The 19,885-nt window shown below is 46.1% G+C and overlaps 1 protein-coding gene across 5 annotated transcripts in view; it reads left to right on the top strand.

Moving 5' to 3' along the window:
• Positions 1–299: 299 nt before the first annotated feature.
• The window catches only part of NDFIP2 (Nedd4 family interacting protein 2), a 73,717-nt gene continuing 54,131 nt past the window's right edge, over positions 300–19,885 (top strand). For all 5 annotated transcript variants that reach the window (XR_002090640.2, XR_002090639.2, XM_059725489.1 and 2 more), the window contains exon 1: positions 300–406. Coding sequence is in view for 3 of the 5 variants with exons in the window: in XM_059725489.1 (XP_059581472.1) it covers positions 371–406 (36 nt within the window). In the remaining 2 variants the exon portion in view is untranslated. The remainder of the gene's footprint in view (positions 407–19,885) is intronic.

Raw genomic sequence — 19,885 nt, 5'->3', positions numbered from 1 at the left:
CATGAGGCATGTCTTGAGGCCCAAACCCTGGCGACCTGCCGGGCTGAGCAGGTGTCTCCCTCACGAAGCCTGCCCTTCTGTGCTCAACCGGGGCGCTGCCGCGGCGGGCTCCGCGCTGAAGGGCACCGGCGGCTGCTCGGAGCGTGTCGGGCACGGGCAGGGGCCTGGGGCCAGAGCCAGGCCTGCCAGGGCGGAGCGCGAGGCCTCCCGCAGGCGCGGGGGCGGCGCCGGGGTGACTCAAGCGGGCGCAGGCGGCGGGGCGGGGCCTACCGAGCCGAGCCGCTCGGGGCGGGGCGGGGCGGGCGGAGACGGGGGAGAGCGGCGGCGGCGTCGGCGTCGGAGTCGGAGCTGGAGCAGCTGGGTCGCCACGATGGACCATCACCAGCCAGCCAGCCGCTACCAAGTGGTGAGGGCCGGGGCCGGGGCCGGGGCCGCGGCCGCGGCCGCGGCCGCTCCCGCTCCCGCCTGCGCCCTGATCCCGGGGTGCTGCCCCACTGGGCCGGGGGAGGGGAAGGACAAGCCGGGTGTGGAGCGGGGTTTCCTGTGCTTCCTTCTCTCCCCGCGGCCGGGCTGGGCGAGGCTTTGTTTGCACCGTAACATATCCCCCCTCTCCCGGCAGTCCCGCACCCGTGGGGGCTTCTCCTGCTCGCGGAGCGCCTAGCCCGGCTCCTGGTGGTGGCAGGCGAGCGCTGCCTGCTCCTACGTCCCGGCCTTGGCACCTCTACAGGGACGTGGTGGGGGTGAAACGTGGAGTGGTGCCTGGGGGTGAGAAGCGAGGGTTTCTGTGGGGGGCAGCCTTGCCTGGCGCGGCTGGGCTGTGAGTGGTGCGGTTTCTGTGGGTGCTAGGGGTGGGGGGCACCCCTGCTTGGAGCGGCTGGGCCGTGAATGTTGTGGCTTCTCTGGGTGTCGGGTTGGGGGACGTCCCTGCCTGGCAGAGCTGGCCCACAAGTGTCTGTGGGCACCAGAGTTAGGAGGCAACCCCTGCCTGGCGAGGCTGGGTCACAAGTTGTGGTTTCTGTGGGCATCAGGGTTGCAGGGCACCCATGCCTGGTGGGGTTGGGCCACAAGTGTCCTGTGGGTGCCAGGGTTAGGAAGCACCCCTGTCTGGTGGGGGGGGGGCACAAGTGCTGTGGTTTCTGTGGGTGTCAGGGTTGAGGGGCACCCCTGCCTGGTCCGCCACAAGCATTGTGGTTTCATAGTATCATGGTGCTTAGGGTCGGAAGGGACCCAAACAGATCATCGGGTCCAACCCCCAGCCCTGCGGGGCAGGAATGAGTGCCAGGGTCCTAACACCCCAACGAGATATCTGTCCAGCCTCCTCTTGAAGACCCCCAAGGTAGAAGAGAGCACCACCTCCCTTGGGAGTCCATTCCAGAGCCTGCCAGCCCTAACCTTGAAGTAATGCCTCCTGATGTTTCTGTGGGTGCTAGGGTTGGTGGGCACCCCTGCCTGGCAGAGCTGTGTCAAGTGTCTGGGGGTGCCAGGGTTAGGAGGCACCCCTGCCTGGTGAGGTCAGGCCACAAGTGTTGTTGGAAGGCCCCGTGCCCTTTATGAGGCCCAAGGAGGAAGCGGGTGCAGCGAAGGTTGCAAGCAGTCTCTTTCCAGGTGTGGGGACATGGATTTGTCTGGAGGGAATGGCGACACAACGTGCCAGGCTGCGAGGGAGGGGCAGGATGCTTCTGTCTCTGATATTAAAATGCACCCAGCCAGTTTCCTCCTGTGTCTAATGCTTCCTGACTGTGCTTGGGTGGTGGCAGCCCGAGCGTACAGATTTGTTGAGACTTCTGTGAGGTTATTACTCATTGAGAGTCAGCCCTGAGGGCCATGTTGCATCCCCCTCTGGTGGTGGGCGTGTGCCTGCTGCATGTTGTGCAGTGCTGGAGCCTTGGTATTGTAGCTGTGCTTTATTGTCAGCTGCCTGTGACTGTTCCCTTTGGACCTTGCTACCAGGATTTGTACCTTTGTCACCTTGAGATTAGATTACTGAAGAATGTTCTATGCCTGTGCATTAAAGCTGTCCAAAACTTTACAGTGGCCTCAGGTGTGGCAGACTACTTGCTACAGGAGTGCTTCTTGGCGGCAGCACGTTACCAGTTTTCCACGGTGTTTTCTGTTTGTGTCTTGTTTTCGTGTGCAGTTCATGGTGTTTTTGCTGACATGACCTACCCTGCTTAGACCTGCTTGTACCACAAAACACCTCTCTTGCTCTTAGCACCCCATTTGGAATCAGCAGGATTTCTTGAAATTTATCTCGGTATTGTAAAGGGGAGAGGGGGAATCAGTGGCAGGACCTTTTCCATAAGGACCATTTCCTTGAATTACCCTCCCACCTCCCCTTCAGGGTCTGAAACAACCTTCTGTGCATGTCCAAGCAGAACCTGGGGAGGATGGGGGTAAATTTGAGGGTAACTACATGAGTTATACGGCAAAATCGCTTATGGTAGAAGGCAAGAAAGGACCACTGCTGCTTTGGTCAGGGGGTTGCTTTGTATTTCCTATAGGTTTTAAGTTTGTAAGTATGGTTATAGCATTCAGACGTTTGAATGGTTGTCCCTTTGGCATGGAGATATTATCAGAATGAAACTGAAATAATAAAGAAAGTTAATCCAGATAGTTCACTGTGTAAATAACCTAAAAAAGACCATAATCAAGTAACTATTTTGTGTGTGTATATTTTCACAGTTAGCTTCTGGATATTCTGCATTCAAATAGGCTGTAACAGTTTCCATGGAACTTGTCATCAGTTACAATGGCAGTATTATGTTTAATCTGCAGCGTACACCAAAAACAGCTTGTTGAGTAGAGCTATTGTAGTACGATAAAGAACAGTGATAATCATTTGTCATTTTTAATCAAGTTTATCAATCCTCACTTTGCTAATTGGATTCTCACACAGTTGGGTACGTTCTGTAATGGGTGGGAGGGATGAAAGAACCAAAAGCATCAGAGTCAGGTGCTAATAGGTCTATTTTTAAACTTGGTTTGAAGAGGATGTTCTTTACTCCTCATTCTTCTGTGCCTTAAACCTTTACTCCTAACATCCATCTGATCTTCTGCTTACTGCTACTGTTTGCAAGACATTAAGTTAAGAATATGAGTTTTCTGCAGCTACTTGTTAAGTTGAACAATAGTACATGAGCTGGGAGGAGTTAGCTCCACTACCTGGCTAAAAAATACATGTTAAATTGAATGAGATTTTAAGTTAAAGTGACAGCCATTATTTTTCTGAACCCGAGTTCTTGTATCAATGAACACTCATGATCTAATTTAACGAAGTCTGTTCTTAATAAAACTTTGACTCAATTGGTCTTTGAATGACAAAGGAAGGCATTCTTTTCCAAGATGCAGATACAAAATGAAACACTTCTTAGTCAAAAAGAATGCCACAGAAAAATACAAAGAGCAGCAGTGAAACAAACCTTTGTAAACTGAGAACCAGGTGTGGATCACAGAGTTACATAACTATATCCATCCCAAGGCATGCAAGACTTATTTTTTCCCTTCCCCCTTCCTTTTCAATCCTCCCTTCTTAGGGCAGGGGAACATGTAATTGCTGGGTAGGGTTTTTGTCATCCTTCCCTGCAGGGATGTGATGTCAGAAGTAAGTTAACCAATCACTGCTCTTTTCTTATTCTTCACTGTCGTCTTTTCTGTCATGTATATACCACATTCCTATTGGTTAACACGCCCACAGCGAGTTTCAGAATTTTAAGGCACAATCAGCAATGCTTGTTCCTGTTTTCCCCCCTCCTTTGTCTCCTTTTTCCTGCCATGTTCATGTGGGTAATGAAAGTGGAACATCAAGCCAAGTGGAATTGTAGCAGCAGACGTTAATTGTTCAGAGGCGATTTTCCCCCCCCCCCCACTTTCTTCTGTTTGCTTGCTGATTTACATCCTTGCTCTCTTATTTTAATCCATGTTTGCCTACAGAAAATGTGATTTGAAGGATGCTTTGTTCTTCCATGTTTTATCTACAGAAAATTATGACTTGGACGACATTTTATCTATTCTTACTAGAATAGAAAACGAAAGAGTTTCTTTTAATGTTGAATTGTTTGCCCATTTCTATATATTTGTAATGTTCAGAGTTGCTTTCATGATTGAGTCGTTTTCCCCGCCCCCTCCAAGAAATTTGTCTTTCCACATGAATGTTGAGTTATAGGATAACACTTTCAAAATCACCCAAGTGACCTAGGCATTTAAATGGTATTGAAAAGCAACAGAATTTAAGTGATAAGCTAGTTGGGGATTAAAAACGTTATGCATAGTACTTGAATAAGGCTCTCAATTTTCTTTGGATGAACTGTGTTGCTTTTCATTATGAACAGTTGTTATAAGAGCCAGAGCCAGGTTACTGTAAAGTAACATAAGCAACATTCAGTTTGCCTCATCTCAATTTGTGCACATTCACTCATGTTTATGTGCCCACATTTATGCCACCAGTCATCTCCTCACTGCTCAGGAATACCCTTCATCCAGTTGTGAGGCTTAAGGGTTCTTGGTCTTTTCCCACTTGCACCATGGATAATGGGAAACTAGGAGGTAGAGTGCAAGGCACAGCTGTTCAATGGATAAATCCCATTTAGGGGTACTCAGCTGGCAGTGCAGTTTGCCATCTCTGGCATCAGATAGGACTATGTGGGGAATTGGGATGATTTTTCAGTTGGTAGGTTGTGTGTGTCATGTGAGACGCATTGAAGTACAGGGTGCTTGACAGTTTGCAATATAGTCTTAAAGCTAGCAATGATTGCAGCATTTCTTCTTGGTAGTGTACACATATATTGCTGTGTGTAGGTTTGTGAGGCACTTTCATCTTTCTGGGGGAAATTTATTGCAGAGTAACAACCTTACTTTTATGTAAGGTGCATGTACTTTCACCTCTTTATCATTGTATAAGGATGGTGTTTAGTTTAAAAACAAAAACAAAAAACCCCAACTGGTTTTGATACTGTATTTGAAAATGAAATAAATGGAAGGGTTTTTGAATCTGAAAGCTTGCTTAATAACTATTCTCCAACTATTTGGGTTGGTCTAATAAAAGATATCAAATTCACCCAAGGAACCTTGTCTACCATAAACAAATGCATTTCTTATTCATTTAGCTACGTACTGTTATTCTGAGAAGTGATTATTTGAGATACCTGCACATTTAATATTCTGTCTCCTTTTCTACTCCATATAATTGCCCATCTTCCTATTAGCACAGCATATTATGTGGCTTTATTGTTTTGGGTTTATAAAGCATGCATCTCTTATGGCCGGGGTGCATTTTGAAACTCCTTAAATTTGTATATGAAGAAATATTAAAATTCACCAGTCAGTTCATTGGTACTGGTTCTCACCAAGTATACGATCAAGCACACATGAAAGTCAGCCTACACAGTAAAATTACTCAAAAGATAACCTAATGTCAAAGTCCGCCCCTCCTCCCTCCCTCCCTCCCTCCCTCCCTCCCTCCCACAGTACTGAGCCTAAAGGTGACCTGTAAAAAAAACCCAACCCCCCCCCCCCCAAAAAAAAAACCCAAACAAACCCCAAAACAAAAAGCTACTGGGTATGTAACTCAGCCTCACTTCCTATATCATGAAGCAATTTTTAAAAGATAAGTGGTTTTTTTGTTTGTTTTTTTTGGGGGTAGAGATTCAGATTCTGCTTGGCTTGAAGACCTCTCGTTAGCATTACTGAACAGGGCTCTGGGTGGCTGCAGCAGGAAGGGGCCTGGCAGTGGCGAGGGGCTGCTTTTACCCTGTGCTGAGCAACAGTTTCTGCCTGGATGTCACCACTGCTGAGTCTGGGTGGGCAAGTCTGGAGCAGGCATGGGGTCAGGGCTGTGTGGCACAGGTCCCCACTGGTACTGCAGGGTAGGGGCCAGCGGGAAGGAGCTGCTGCCTCCTGGGCTGTCTAAAGCGGCAGTCCAGCTGCAGAGCTGCCCCAGCTCCTCTGTGCGCCCAGGGGGCGGCAGGACGTGCCACGGGTGGGTGGTGTGGTGTAGGTGTGGGATGGGCTGGGGTGAAGCTGTGCACATGGGTTCCAGCTGATGTGTTCCCATGGGGGTGAGTCCAGAGCAGGCATGTGGCGGGATAGGGTTTGCACACTGGCAGTGGCAGGGAGGCTCCACAGGGTGCATGGGCTCTGGGCTTTTACGGGGTGGGGGCAGCTGCTGACTGGCTCGGGGGGCGGGGGGAAGGTGTGTGTGTGGGGGGCGTCCCATGCACACCCCGCCATACACACGAACCCTCCCCCGCACACAATCACATATTGCACCTACCCACACCCTCCCCCCCCACACATCTGTGCACCTCTGTGGGGGAGCCCCACACACTGCTACGCACACCCACACCTCCCCATGCACACCCCATATTCTCTTCCTCTGCACACCCCACAGCCCCCCACACATTCCCACAAACACCCCCCCTACAAAACCCCATACCCACCCACTCATGTCCATACGTATGCACACACACCCCACATAGACACACATGCACACATATGCCCCCAGCCCCTCACAAACCCCATACCCACACTCTCTACACACCCCACAATATACAAGAATAAGATTTCATTTTAAGCTATTATGCAATCACCTCAGTATATGCAATGCAATGCAAACACACACAAATAGGACAAAACATATATATTTTAAATAAAATTAAAATATATTATTGTCAAAGGTTTAATTTTTAGTATATAATTTGCTTTTTTCTGTTTCCAAGATAACAGATCCCTTTCTCAAAAGGAATATTTCCAGGGGCAAGGGGAGGGACTTCTGGCAGCAAAAGTCGGGGTTAGGGGGTGGGACTTCTGGCCCCAAGATGGCGTCCAGGTGGGGCATAACACCTGTCCAGGGGCAGGGCTACCCTTGTGGCCCTTGACAGCTCACCAAAACTTGTTAAGTGGCCATCCAGCTGAAATAATTGCCCATCCTTGTCTATGAGGAGCTTTTAGGGCTGAAATTTAGCTGGCTTGTTCTCAGCCCTGTTCCTGTCATTTGGGAGATTTTTATTTTTGTTTATTAAACTTGAGCAAAATTTAGTTCAGCTGTTTTGCATGCTGAGTTGTAGTGAATTATTTTTTTCCTGTTTACAACAAAGTTGTGGAGCTTTTTCTTTAATAATAGTTTTATTTTTATTTAGTAGTAAGTGGTAGAGACTAGGAACTTGATAAACAGGATGCTTCCAATCTTGCAGGTGTACCTAGGAGGCAGTTTTTAGAAGAGGTTTTTAAAAGTACTTTGTTCATATGTCTTGGATTTTTGTAACACAGTGTTTTAAGTCTTCTGGCAGTCTTTTTGCAGTTGCTAATGTAGAATCAATTTAGGGAAGTTCATGGGCTGAGCCATATGTTTCTGCTGGATGAGAAACATATATTGGCAATGGGGGATGATATGGTAGGGGACCTACAGATTGGTAGTCACCTGGGGGACGGTGATCACCAAATAATAGAATTCACCATAAGACGTCAAGTGGGTAAGGTAACTAGTAGGGTGAAAGTGCTAGACTTCAGGAAAGCTGATTTCAATGAACTCAGGCGATTAGTCAAGGACGCACTGCAGAGTAGGAGTTTTGAAGAGATGGGAGCCTAGGAAGGGTGGCTGTGCCTTAAGTAAATGATCCTTCAGGGACAGAGGGAGACGATCCCGATGAGAGGAAAAAGAGGGAAAGGGGCCAGGAGGCTTCCTTGGCTGACCAGAGAAATCCAGCCTGCGGACTAAAAGGGGAGCATATAAAAAGTGAAAACGGGGAGAGATTACCAAAAAGGAGTATACCTCCTCTGCTTGCACTTGTAGGGAGACAGTTAGATGGGCCAAAGCTACCATGGAGCTGAGGATGGCATCCCAAGTAAAGGATAACAAAAAATTGTTTTTTAGATATATAGGGAGCAAAAGGAAGGCCCAGGGTGGAATAGGACCCCTGCTAAATGGGCAGGAGCAATTGGTGACGGACAGTGGGGACAAGGCTGAACTCAATGAGTTCTTTGCCTCTGTGTTCCTAAGTGAGGGGCAGGACAAGGCTCTCACTGGGGTTGTAGAGAGGCAGCAGCAGGACGCCAGACAACCAAGCATAGACCCTGAGATGGTGCAAGGTCACTTGGAGGAACTGGATGCCTGTAAGTTGGCAGGCCCGGATGAGCTCCATCCGAGGGTACTGAAGGCACTGGCTGACGTCATTGCGCAACCACTGGTGGTAATATTTTGAGCAGTCGTGGCGCACGGGCCAGGTCCCGGAGGACTGGAAAAGGGCCAATGTGGTCCACATTTTCAAGAAGGGGAGGAAGGAGGACCCAGGCAACTATAGGCCAGTCAGTCTCACCTCCATCCTAGGCAAAGTCTTTGAAAAAATTATCAAGGCTCACATTTGCAAGAGCCCAGCAGAACAAATTATGCTGAGGGGAAACTAGCATGGGTTTGTAGCAGGTAGATCATGCCTGACTAATCTAGTCTCTTTTTATGACCAGGTTACAAAACGCCTGGACGCAGGAGTAGGGATTGATGTCGTATACTTAGACTTCAGGAAGGCCTTCGATACGGTATCCCACACCATACTGGTAAACAAGTTAAGAGGCTGTGACTTGGATGACTACACAGTCCGGTGGGTGGCGAATTGGCTAGAGGGTTGCACCCAGAGAGTCTTAGTGGATGGGTCGGTCTCCACCTGGAAGGGTGTGGGCAGTGGGGTCCCGCAGGGCTCGGTCCTTGGACCAATACTCTTCAATATGTTCATCAGCGACTTGGACGAGGGAGTGAAGTGTACTCTGTCCAAGTTTGCAGATGACACAAAACTGTGGGGAGAAGTGGACACGCCGGAGGGCAGGGAACAACTACAAGCAGACCTGGACAGGTTGGACATATGGGCAGAAAACAACAGAATGCAGTTCAACAAGGAGAAATGCAAAGTGCTGCACCTAGGGAGGAAAAATGTTCAGCGTACCTACTGCCTAGGAAATGACCTGCTTGGTGGAACAGAAGCGGAAAGGGATCTTGGAGTCCTAGTGGACTCCAAGATGAACGTGAGTCGGCAGTGTGACAAAGCCATTAAAGGCACTTTATCGTGCATCAGCAGATGCATGGCGAACAGATCCAAGGAGGTGATACTTCCCCTCTATCGGGTGCTGGTCAGACCGCAGTTGGAATACTGCGTGCAGTTTTGGGCGCCACACTTCAAGAGGGATGTGGATAACCTGGAGAGGGTCCAGAGAAGGGCAACTCATATGGTTAAGGGCTTGCAGGCCAAGCCCTATGAGGAGACACTGGGGCACCTGGACCTCTTCAGCCTCCGCAAGAGAAGGTTGAGAGGCAACCTTGTGGCTGCCTATAAGTTCATCACGGGGGCATAGAAGGGAATTGGTGAGGTTTTATTCACCAAGGCGCCCCCAGGGGTTAGAAGAAATAATGGCCACAAGCTAGCAGAGAGCAGATTTAGACTGGACATTAGGAAGAACTTCTTCACGGTTAGAGTGGCCAAGGTCTGGAATGGGCTCCCAAGGGAGGTGGTGCTCTCCCCTACCCTGGGGGTCTTCAAGAGGAGGTTAGATGAGCATCTAGCTGGGGTCATCTAGACCCAGCACTCTTTCCTGCCTGTGCAGGGGGTTGGACTGGATGATCTATTGAGGTCCCTTCTGACCCTAGCATCTATGAATCTATGAGAGGCCATACTGAAAATGAGACTTACATGCTTCCGTTATTTCCTTATTTCTTTGGAGTACGGAGATAAAGATGCTGGAGAAAAGGATTTTATTGCAACTACACTGTCCATTTAAAATGTCAAGGGAGAATAGCAGCAGCATAAAAGAACCAAGAGACTGATTTGAACTGTACATTTCACAGCTCCCACTTAATAGGTCTCATGCCTTTGAGAAAGGAACTCTTCAATTTTGCGGAGTCATAGGTAACTGAAGAGCAAAGATGGGGTCAAGGTTGCAAGGGAGCTTTTGGTAAAAACATAAGAATTTAGGTTTTTGGTGTGGGAGAGCTAAGCTCCTCCCACTAGATCATACTGGTGTCAAGAAAAAAACAGTTAATTGATATGCTTGGCTCTATTGTGTGAAATGTTTACTGTTGTAACGTGCTCAAATTTTCAGATTAAAGCACCATATTAATACAAAGTGTTGGTAACAGTCTTTCAGATGCAGAGATAATGTATAGGCCAAGAGTGTCTAAAATTAGGCTCTAAAAAGAGGATTTTGAAGTGCTTAAGGCTGTGTGTTGATCTGGACCTTGGGCATATTGACTGTGCTTTAATTTTACATGCTTGGTCTGGAGTTAAATTCACAGCTGCAAGTTAGGCACTTGAGATGCATCTAAACTACATGGGGAATGGGATTCATCATGGCCAGCATCTTGGGCGGGAGGCATGTTTAAGTTAGGTAATAATAGGAAACGCTTGAGAGAGGCCTGATATTTTGATTTTCTGTGTGATTGGCTGTAGCTCTGAGTTAGGCACCTACATGAGAGTAGGATGCAGAGCCTGCATTCCTTTTCTGTACTTGGGCATTAAAATGAACCACTTTGGAAACGAGTCACTGGCTCACTGATTTCTTATCAAGAATGGTTGGAGGAGGAGATAGTGATGGTAGTGTTCACCTGTCATATGTTTGTCTGTAGTATTTGGAACATTTCTTAGGCAAGTAAGAAACCTGGTTGAATTTCCTCCTCAACCAAAGAGGGAGGTTTTAAACCTATACTTTTCAGGACGTTGCCTGGACTGCTAGGATGGGGGTGAACATTCCCCACCCCTCTAGTTGAAGCTGGGTACTCTGCCCTGGGTTTTTAGCTATGGTAATGAGCAAATGAGTAATTTTGCAACCCTTTTGGTAAGGCTGATTATAATTATATACCACAGCTTTTGCTTCTGCGTCTGACAGAGTAGTCTGCTTCTGTGTTAGGCAATCACAGTTAATGGTTCTCATGCTTGCTTCCAGAAGTTGGTAGTACAGTATTTTACTTTCATGAAGGTACCAAGAAGCAATGTCTATCAGGAAAAGAGAAATATGTGGTACTGAGGAGAGCTTTCCAGTTAGTGTAAGTGTTTAGAACCTATTATCGTACTCTGGAATTCAGGGCAATGAAGTGTTAGTATGTTGATATCTTAAGGAATTTGTCAGAACAGTAGTTCTCTTCTAAAAGAATCCCAGACCTTGAGTCACAAAGTTGATGACTTTTTTTTCTGCCACCCTGTTACCATTGTTGAAATCTGCCTTTTTGATTCATTTCAAATTGCAGAACATTAGACTGTAAAAGAGGAAGACCTTTAAAGTTTCCTGTTTGCGTAGGAGTTGGAAAGCAGTCTGTCTACACTACCGAGTATTTATAAAGAAAGTGGTGTTTCTGTCATTGAAAAATGTCTACAAAGTAAGATCAAAGAAAAAGTCAGTGTGATCCAGTTGCAGTTAATGCAGAAGAGAGTACTTTTTAGTTTTCTGGAAAAGATCCAATGCAAAATCTTGTAGTTCCTGCAGATGTAGTTTCTCTGGTGCATTGTTCTCCACATATCTTGACATCTGCTCACCAGAAAACGAGTGTAGTTAATTTTATACTGAGAAATTGATAAATATTTTAAAGGTCTCTTATTGTCTTCTCTGTGTCTATTATTTTCTAAATGAAAATATAATTGAATGTTGAATGTTTTTTATCAATTTTTATTTGAACTGTTGAGAATATCTGACATAGTATAATTAGAACATATATATATATATTTTTTTTTAAATTCATGTACTACCATTGATTACATCATCGAGGGTGAAATTAATCAAATTTTAATTCCTGCAATTACTTTGTGTCACAGCCACTAGATCAGTGTTGCGACTCAAAAGTGGATTACAAGGATATTTCAAAGGGTTGTGAGCTGTGGCAGAGCAGGACAGAGGGGTGGTGGGAAGGTGCCTACCCCTTCCAGCAGGGAGAGAGGGTGGGAGAGATCTGTGTGGCCAGGTTGGTGGCACTGGGGCTGGTGCCCATGATTGCAGGGGCAGGGTGGCTGGGAGATGCTGCTCAGGGCTTGGGAAGGACCACGACCAACCTACCTGCCTCCTTTTCTCCACTTGCTCTGCTGCTGTCTGCATGAGCTGGAGCCTCTGCAGCCACTGTGCTCTGGCCCAAGTGGAATGGGGGCAGCTGGGGGCCCTCTCCGGCAGGGCTGGGGTTGGGGGCTGTGAGTCGGGAGTGAGGGACACCAGCATGGCCCAGCTGGGTAGGGTACTTGTGGGTCAGGCACCAGCAGGGCCAGGGGGGTGTGGGTCAGGATAGGCCATGGATCTTTGCAGTTGGGTCCCAGCAGGAAAAAGGTTGAGAACCACTGCACTAGGCTACTGCACTTCTGACCTTCTGGTCTCTTTAAGTACATTCCTTTGAAGTTTCAGGCCTCTATCCATTGTCTTTTTGAGATGGCAGATTCTCATGATTCCACTTTTAGACTGGTCCCTGTGTTTCAGTCCCTTTGATGTTAGTTGTGATTACCACAGCAAATCTCATGTACACCTGGAACATGGAAATCTTTTTGTGAGAAAAGGAATATAGTAAGTAGTGACTGAACAGTCTCCTTAAATCAAGCATTTTTTTTTCCCTTTGTCCATTAAAGGCATTCGGAAGAAAACAGACATTAAAACAATAAGCATTGTATATGCATTCACGCCTTTTCTCCATGCCTACCTTTTCCTGGAATTAGGGAAGTGTTCAAGCTCCCATAAACTTTCCTGTAGGACCTGTTTTACACAATTATGTATCAGTACTTATATAAGATTACCAAGCATTTCTGTGACTTCCAGAATCATTCTAGATTTGTTTTAAGGAAATGTATAATCATAATCGACTCACTTCTACATGCAGTTTTGTGGCCCTAGGAAATGTAGGTAGTACTTGCCTCAAGTCATACAAGCTAGCTAGAAGCTACAGCATATCACAAATAAATGCTGAGCCCAGGAGATACAAGTTAATCAAGAAGACAGAAAATTCAATGATGGAAATCAATTCAGTTTCTTTCTTGTCTCTGGAGCCAATAGCTTCATAAAATTAAGACAGCTTCGGGAATGCTCCTTCTCTTTAATGTTTCCTCTAGAACAGGGCTGTCCATCTGGTGGCTCGTGGGTTTCATTTGGCCCACGAGAGGCTAATATCTTGCCTGGAGATTAAATGAGGTTATTAACCAGAAGAGTTTAAAAGATACATCTGTAAATTATAAAACTGCTCTTGAATACTCCCTTTGCATTTCATATTAATTGGATAAACATTACTGGGATAGTATCTGCCAAATTGTGAGAAGGGGCTTGGGGCTAGAATAGAGGGCCCTAGGACCTCTTCCCTTCTAGGGTATCATCCATCTCACCAAGCAACCCTCCCTCTCACTTGTTCTGCCTCCTGACTTTATATATTTTCCCTTCTTGCTTGCCTAGTTGGTCAGCATCAGTGGGAAGGGGTCTCAGGTTCTCTGGACAGTACCTACTCTGTGGCCTGTTGGTTAGAGTGCTTTACTGGGAAGCAGGAGTCATGGATTCAGACCTCCTTAGGATCCTTGGAGGGGTTTCTGCTCCCTTGGCTAGTACCCTAATCATTAATTATTGGGGTAAAAGTGCAAGGGTTACCATCTTCCTCCTCTAGCATCTCACACCCACTAGTCATGTTCCTTTTGGGACTGAAGTTCAGGGGTTTATCTGGCATGCATGTGCCTAGTCGATTCTGTTAACCCTCTTTCTTCCCTGCACCCTGCTTGGCCTTGCTAGGGCAAAGTGCAGCCCTACTGAGCACGCTTAGTTGGGGAGTGTGCAAAAACATGGCTATGCAGAATACCAAACTTGGCATGAAGTACCAAAACCTATAGTTACACCACTAGATAAGTGCTAATTAAGCATGCATTGGTGAAATAGGATCTGGCCCTAAATATTTGTCTATTTCCTTTAGTCTAGGGATCTTATTTTCAGAGCAGCCAATTTTTAAAATCTTGCCATGCAACACAAATAGTTGTATAAAGGGTAAGTCAGCTGATCAAGTTTGCTATCAACATAAGGGAAGAAAGGAATACATATCAAAGCAAGCTATGGAGAAGGCATATGTATATGAAATTTGTTCTTACATCTTTGAGGGTTAATTTTTAAACTTTTGCTAAATAAGAGTAGCACAAATTTTGACTTTCCTTTTCTTACCACTTACAAAAATGAAAAAAGACAATGGAGTCTCCTTATTGGGTTTGTAGGAGTTTTGCTTTCCTTATCTATGCTCCCTATTTCGTAACATCCATTAACATTATCCAGAAAGTAAATATTTTGAAATGTTAATTTTAAAGAAAGTTGTTATTTTGGCAGCAACGACTTCTGTTGCAACATGTGTGCGTATTGTCTGTCTCTTCTTTTTCTTTTCTTTTACCAACCTCATTCAGTACAAATCTTTGGACTATACTGAGTTGAAATTTGCCTCTAGAGGTTTTGGGTTTCCATGGTACCTAATCCTTATTTAGGAGATACACTTGGTATTTCTACAGAGCCGTGGAATACAGGAACAGTCTTCTGGTCTGTTTTCCTGCTTGTGAAAATATTTGCTAGTCAAATACTTGCCTACTGCTGATAACCTTCAGCAGAACAGTATCCAAATAAAGAACTATCAGTGAAGAGGCACACAAGATCCGGATGTATACAAAGCGCACGCTTGTTGAATGATAGGGAGATAAATTGTATTTGCTACTTGCAGGCAGAAATTGTACTCCCAGAACCAAAGCTGAGTGTGTATCCTGTATTTTAGTATGCTTTTCATATTCTGTCGTATTAGGAGAAATGATTACATACATGTACACAAAGCAGTAAGAGATAGTAGGCTTTCTGTTAGCTGTCTTCTGTGCTGCCTGGTATTTTAGTAAGGAAATGAGTGCTGTGGAAAAATTTCAGATCAACATTTCTAGAAAACGAATTCTTTCTTTTAGTTACAGAACAAGTACAGGGATATAGGAATTGTTGTTGGGGGAACAGTGTTGGATATCCAAACTGGATGTGGGCACCTAAGTGTGATCCTGTTCCACTCTATTCCAGTTTCTTTAATGCAGTGGTGCTCAACCTTTTGGCCCTGCAGATCAGTTGAGTGACATGGGGCTGGTCCGCAGGCATGGGGGCCAGTGCTGCCCTCTCTCACCCTCTTTATGCAAGGGTTCCCTAGACTTCCCTTGCTGCAGCTTGAGACCCTTGCTCCTTGTTCTGCCACCATTGAGAACAGTCTAGCTCCATCCTCTTTGCAACCAGTCTTCAGGTAGTTGAAGGCTGCTATTAAATTCCCCACTCAGTCTTCTCTTCTCCAGACTAAATAAGTCCAGTTCCCTCAGCCTCTCCTCAGAAGTCATGTACCCTAGAGCCCTAACCATGTTTGCCCCCCCGCTGGATTTTTTCCCATTTGTCTATGTCCTTTATGAGGGAGGGAGAGGGTACAAAATTTGACACAGTACCTCATATGTGGCCTCATCAGTACCAAATAGCAGGGAATAATCACTTTCCTTGATCTGCTGGCAACACTCTTACTAATGCAGCCCAGTATGCTATTAGCCATCTTGGCAATCGGCACACACTGTTGGCTCATATTCAGCTTATTGTCCACTGTAATCCACAGATCCTTTTATGCAAAGCTGCTGCTTAGCCATTTGGTCACCAGCCTGTACTTGTGCATGGGATTATTCTGTCCCAAGTGCAGGACTTTGCATTTGTCCTTATTGAACCTCGTGAGATTTCCATTCTTCCAATCTTTCAATTTGTTGAGGTATCTCTGAATCCCATCCCTAGCCTCCAGCATATCGACTACTCTCTTCCCCGCCGCCGCCGCCAGCTTGGTGTCGTCTACAGACTTGCTGAGTGTTCACAGGGCCTGGGGCTCCTAAGAGGTGTGGATATTTGACAGAAGGAGACGGGTACCATTGCTTTCCTGTGGCCAAATGTCCAGACCTATAGAGAGCCCCATAGGCCAGGTAACACAGCACTATGGGCCAGATCTGACCTATGGGCTAGGAGTTGATCACTCCTACATTAATGCTTCTGCTGCTGTCCTCTTACTTTACCCTTAAGTTTTGAGTCACAAAGAAACTGGAAGATGGAGGAAGATCACTCATGTTTTTCATTTACAGTATTTATCCAAATCCAAGATGATTTTGAATTTAAGACTCTCCCCCCCGCCCCCCCAATAATTAGATTCAGTGTATGGAAAATGTATTCTATACCTGGAAAAAATGTATACAATTACTGGAAAGTCATCTAAAATGTGTTTCTCCCTACTGCTGTAACAGGGAAAGCAGCAGTGGTGGGGTGAGGGGTCAGATCTCTGCCTCTTGTCCCCTGTGCCTGCTCCCACCCTGCCACCTGCCTCTCTGTGCCCGGGCCGCCTCCTGCCTGTTCCCTGGCTGCCACCCACTGCACTCAGTCCTGTGCCAGCCCTCCCACTCCCTGCCTTCCCCACCCTCTGCTCTTCTGTGTCTGCACCCTTACTCTGTTCTCCCCTCACCCCCCTTAACTTTCTGCTTAAGCTCTGAAGCTCCAGGATAATCAGCAGTAGCATGGCCCCCACCCAGCCTGGCTCCTGCCACCCCCCACCCTCTGCTCCCCCCTGTAGCTCTTCTCTGGCTCCTGGGTAGTCAGCAGTAGCACAGCCCTGGCTTGGCCCTGCCCCAGCCATGCTTGGCCAGGGGGAAGTGGTGGTAGCTTCCAGCTTGGCCAAGTTGGGGGCTGGAGGGACCAGAGCCAAAGCAGAAGGTCAAGGGGGAGAGAGGGTAGGGGTCAGGTTGCAGGTTCCCAGCTTCCAGAGTCTCCCCTATATTCCCCCAACTACATGGTCCCTACTCTGCCAAACAAGCTCTTCCAGCCTGAGGCAGGTGGCAGCTTGGCTCTGGCTTCAGCTTGGGGCCCAGGGCTAAACCTGGGGGTTAGCCACTGTCTGCAACAGGCCGTACTTGAATCCAAAATGAGGCTCCCCTCTCCCCTGTTCTCCTGGGGTGGTGGGGAGGAAACCTTTCCTTGTATTTGGGTAAATACGATAAATGTTTTCTCAGTGTGGAATAAACTCATGCTAAGTCCACGTATGTGATAGAATAGAATCTAGTCTTTGGTCTCAGAAGGTGGCCAAATACTAGATGGAGGAAAGTGCATCAGGCAGTTAATAAAACTAAACTATAACTTTGTTATAACAGTCAGTTGAAACCATGAAAGCTAATAGTTTATTTGTGCTGGATTACCATAGCAAGAGAAATCAGAGTTTGAAAGGAGGGTTGAAATCTGAAACCTAGTTGAGATTTTCAGAATCCTTAGGAAAGAAAGCAGAACAAGTACATCTAGCTGTAAAGCTATTAGATGGTGGGATCTCCTGTGGAGAGAACACTGGTGATTAAAACAATATATTTTTTATTAATTTTTGGTTTGTAGAAGTGGGTGAAATATCTTGATGACTCCTAAAATAAGTAGGAAAGCTTATTATCTAAAAAGATTTATTTCTCATAAAATATTATATGTATGATTGTCTTCGGAGCAGACTCCGCCAAGACTTCGATGGTATCATTTCTAAAAGACATTTTATCCTACCCAGTGTAACTGGAGTGTTGATGCTCTTCAGTATTATTTGTTTTGGAGGCTTTTTAATGGAACATCTAAGAGACCCAAATTGGCAAGAGGCCTATTAGATCTTACTAAATAATTTTGAATAAAAGGATTTTTCTCATGATCATTCATTCCAGAGTCTCTCTAATAAAAAGAAAACAATTTAAAAATACACTATTAGAGTGTGTGTGTGTGTGTGTGTGTGTGTGCATGCACACACATGCTATTTAATGATAATTTTGAGGAAAATGGTGGTACTTTTGATTAGAGCACAGGATTTAGATTTGAGTGGTTCTGTTCTGGATCTGTCATAAACAGGGATCCTGGCTTTCTTTGATACAGTATATAAAATGCCCCAATATTTGGTTAAAAAAAATTAACCCCAAATCCACATTTTTCCATGATATATTGTGGATTTGGGCTTGGTTTTTTTTTTTTTTAACTAAAAATTGGGGAATTTTATATGTTGGAGAAAACCAGGATCCCTGGTCATAAAATACTGGTAAAACTTTGGGTAGGAGAACACTTGTTTTACCAGTTGTTAATTACAAGGTTTCTTTGTTTAGGTTTACTTCATTGATATTTAATTTCAACTTTTCATTTGGGATTTTGGAGAAAAATTAATCAAGATCAATACTTGGTACTTGGAAATAGATAAAGGTGGTTTTAGATTAGGTTAATTATTTTGTCAGGCAAATGTTGATCTGTAATTAATTTAATCACTATAAAAATGAAACACCCTCTGCCATACAAGTACCCCTGCTCTGTTTGTAACGTAATGGACAGAACTGACTGTTGCTTATATGAGACAAGGTGGGCTTTCTGTACTCTGGGTAGCTGCTTAAATCCTGTGCTTACATTCATATAGAATAATTCAGAGTGAGAAAATACACTTGCGAGATTGGAACCCAAGTGACAGGTTGGAGTCTAGCACTGTTAACTTCTGAAAGTCAGTTTATCACGGGAGATGCAGAAGAGGCAGCTGCAGAAGTACTTGCTGTGTTGAAATACAGACAGTTAATCTAAGGTTAAGTAGGCCAGGCTGCCAAGAAAACCAGATATTTTTAAATATATGGATCTGGCCTGTTCTTTCCATATTAATATACACCTGGTTTACCAGTAAATGCCAGCTAATAGCTTTTTGGAATATGATATAAGGAATGTATTAAAAATCTATCAAAGTGCTGAGTATTGTGGAATCTCCATTGGAAGTGTTCAAGAGGAGGTTGGACAGTCATTGGTCAGGGATACTATGCTTGTGTTTTAGTGTGGGTATTTCTTGTGCTTCCTGGCTCTGCTGGTTGCTACATTCATAGATTCATAGATGTTAGGGTCGGAAGGGACCTCAACAGATCATCGAGTCCGACCTCCTGCATAAGCAGGAAAGAGTGCTGGGTCTAGATGACCCTAGCTAGATACTCATCTAACCTCCTCTTGAAGACCCCCAGGGTAGGGGAGAGCACCACCTCCCTTGGGAGCCCATTCCAGACCTTGGCCACTCGAACTGTGAAGAAGTTCTTCCTAATGTCCAATCTAAATCTGCTCTCTGCTAGCTTGTGGCCATTGTTTCTTGTAACCCCCAGGGGCGCCTTGGTGAATAAATACTCACCAATTCCCTTCTGTGCCCCCGTGATGAACTTAAAGGCAGCCACAAGGTCGCCTCTCAACCTTCTCTTGCGGAGGCTGAAAAAGTCCAGTTTCTCTAGTCTCTCCTCGTAGGGCTTGGCCTGCAGGCCCTTGACCATACGAGTTGCCCTTCTCTGGACCCTCTCCAGGTTATCCGCATCCTTCTTGAAGTGTGGCGCCCAGAATTGCACGCAGTACTCCAACTGCGGTCTGACCAGCGCCCTATAGAGGGGAAGTATCACCTCCTTGGACCTATTCGTCATGCATCTGCTGATGCACGATAAAGTGCCATTGGCTTTTCTGATGGGTTCATCACAGTGCCGGCTCATGTTCATCTTGGAGTCCACTAGGACTCCAAGATCCCTTTCCACCTCTGTGCCACCCAGCAGGTCATTCCCTAGGCTGTAGGTGTGCTGGACATTTTTCCTCCCTAGGTGCAGCACTTTTCATTTCTCCTTGTTGAACTGCATCCTGTTGTTTTCTGCCCACTTGTCCAACCTATCCAGGTCTGCCTGCAGCTGTTCCCTGCCCTCCGGCGTGTCCACTTCTCCCCATAGCTTTGTGTCATCTGCAAACTTGGACAGAGCACATTTGACTCCCTCGTCCAAGTCACTGATGAAGACATTAAAGAGTATCGGTCCAAGGACCGAGCCCTGCAGGACCCCACTGCCCACACCCTTCCAGGTCGAGACCGACCCATCCACCACGACTCTTTGGG

This window comes from Alligator mississippiensis, chromosome 1, assembly GCF_030867095.1.
Source record: "Alligator mississippiensis isolate rAllMis1 chromosome 1, rAllMis1, whole genome shotgun sequence".
Taxonomy (NCBI): domain Eukaryota; kingdom Metazoa; phylum Chordata; order Crocodylia; family Alligatoridae; genus Alligator; species Alligator mississippiensis.
Note: the sequence above shows the minus strand (reverse complement) of the source record. Positions and strands in the feature narration are given on the sequence as shown.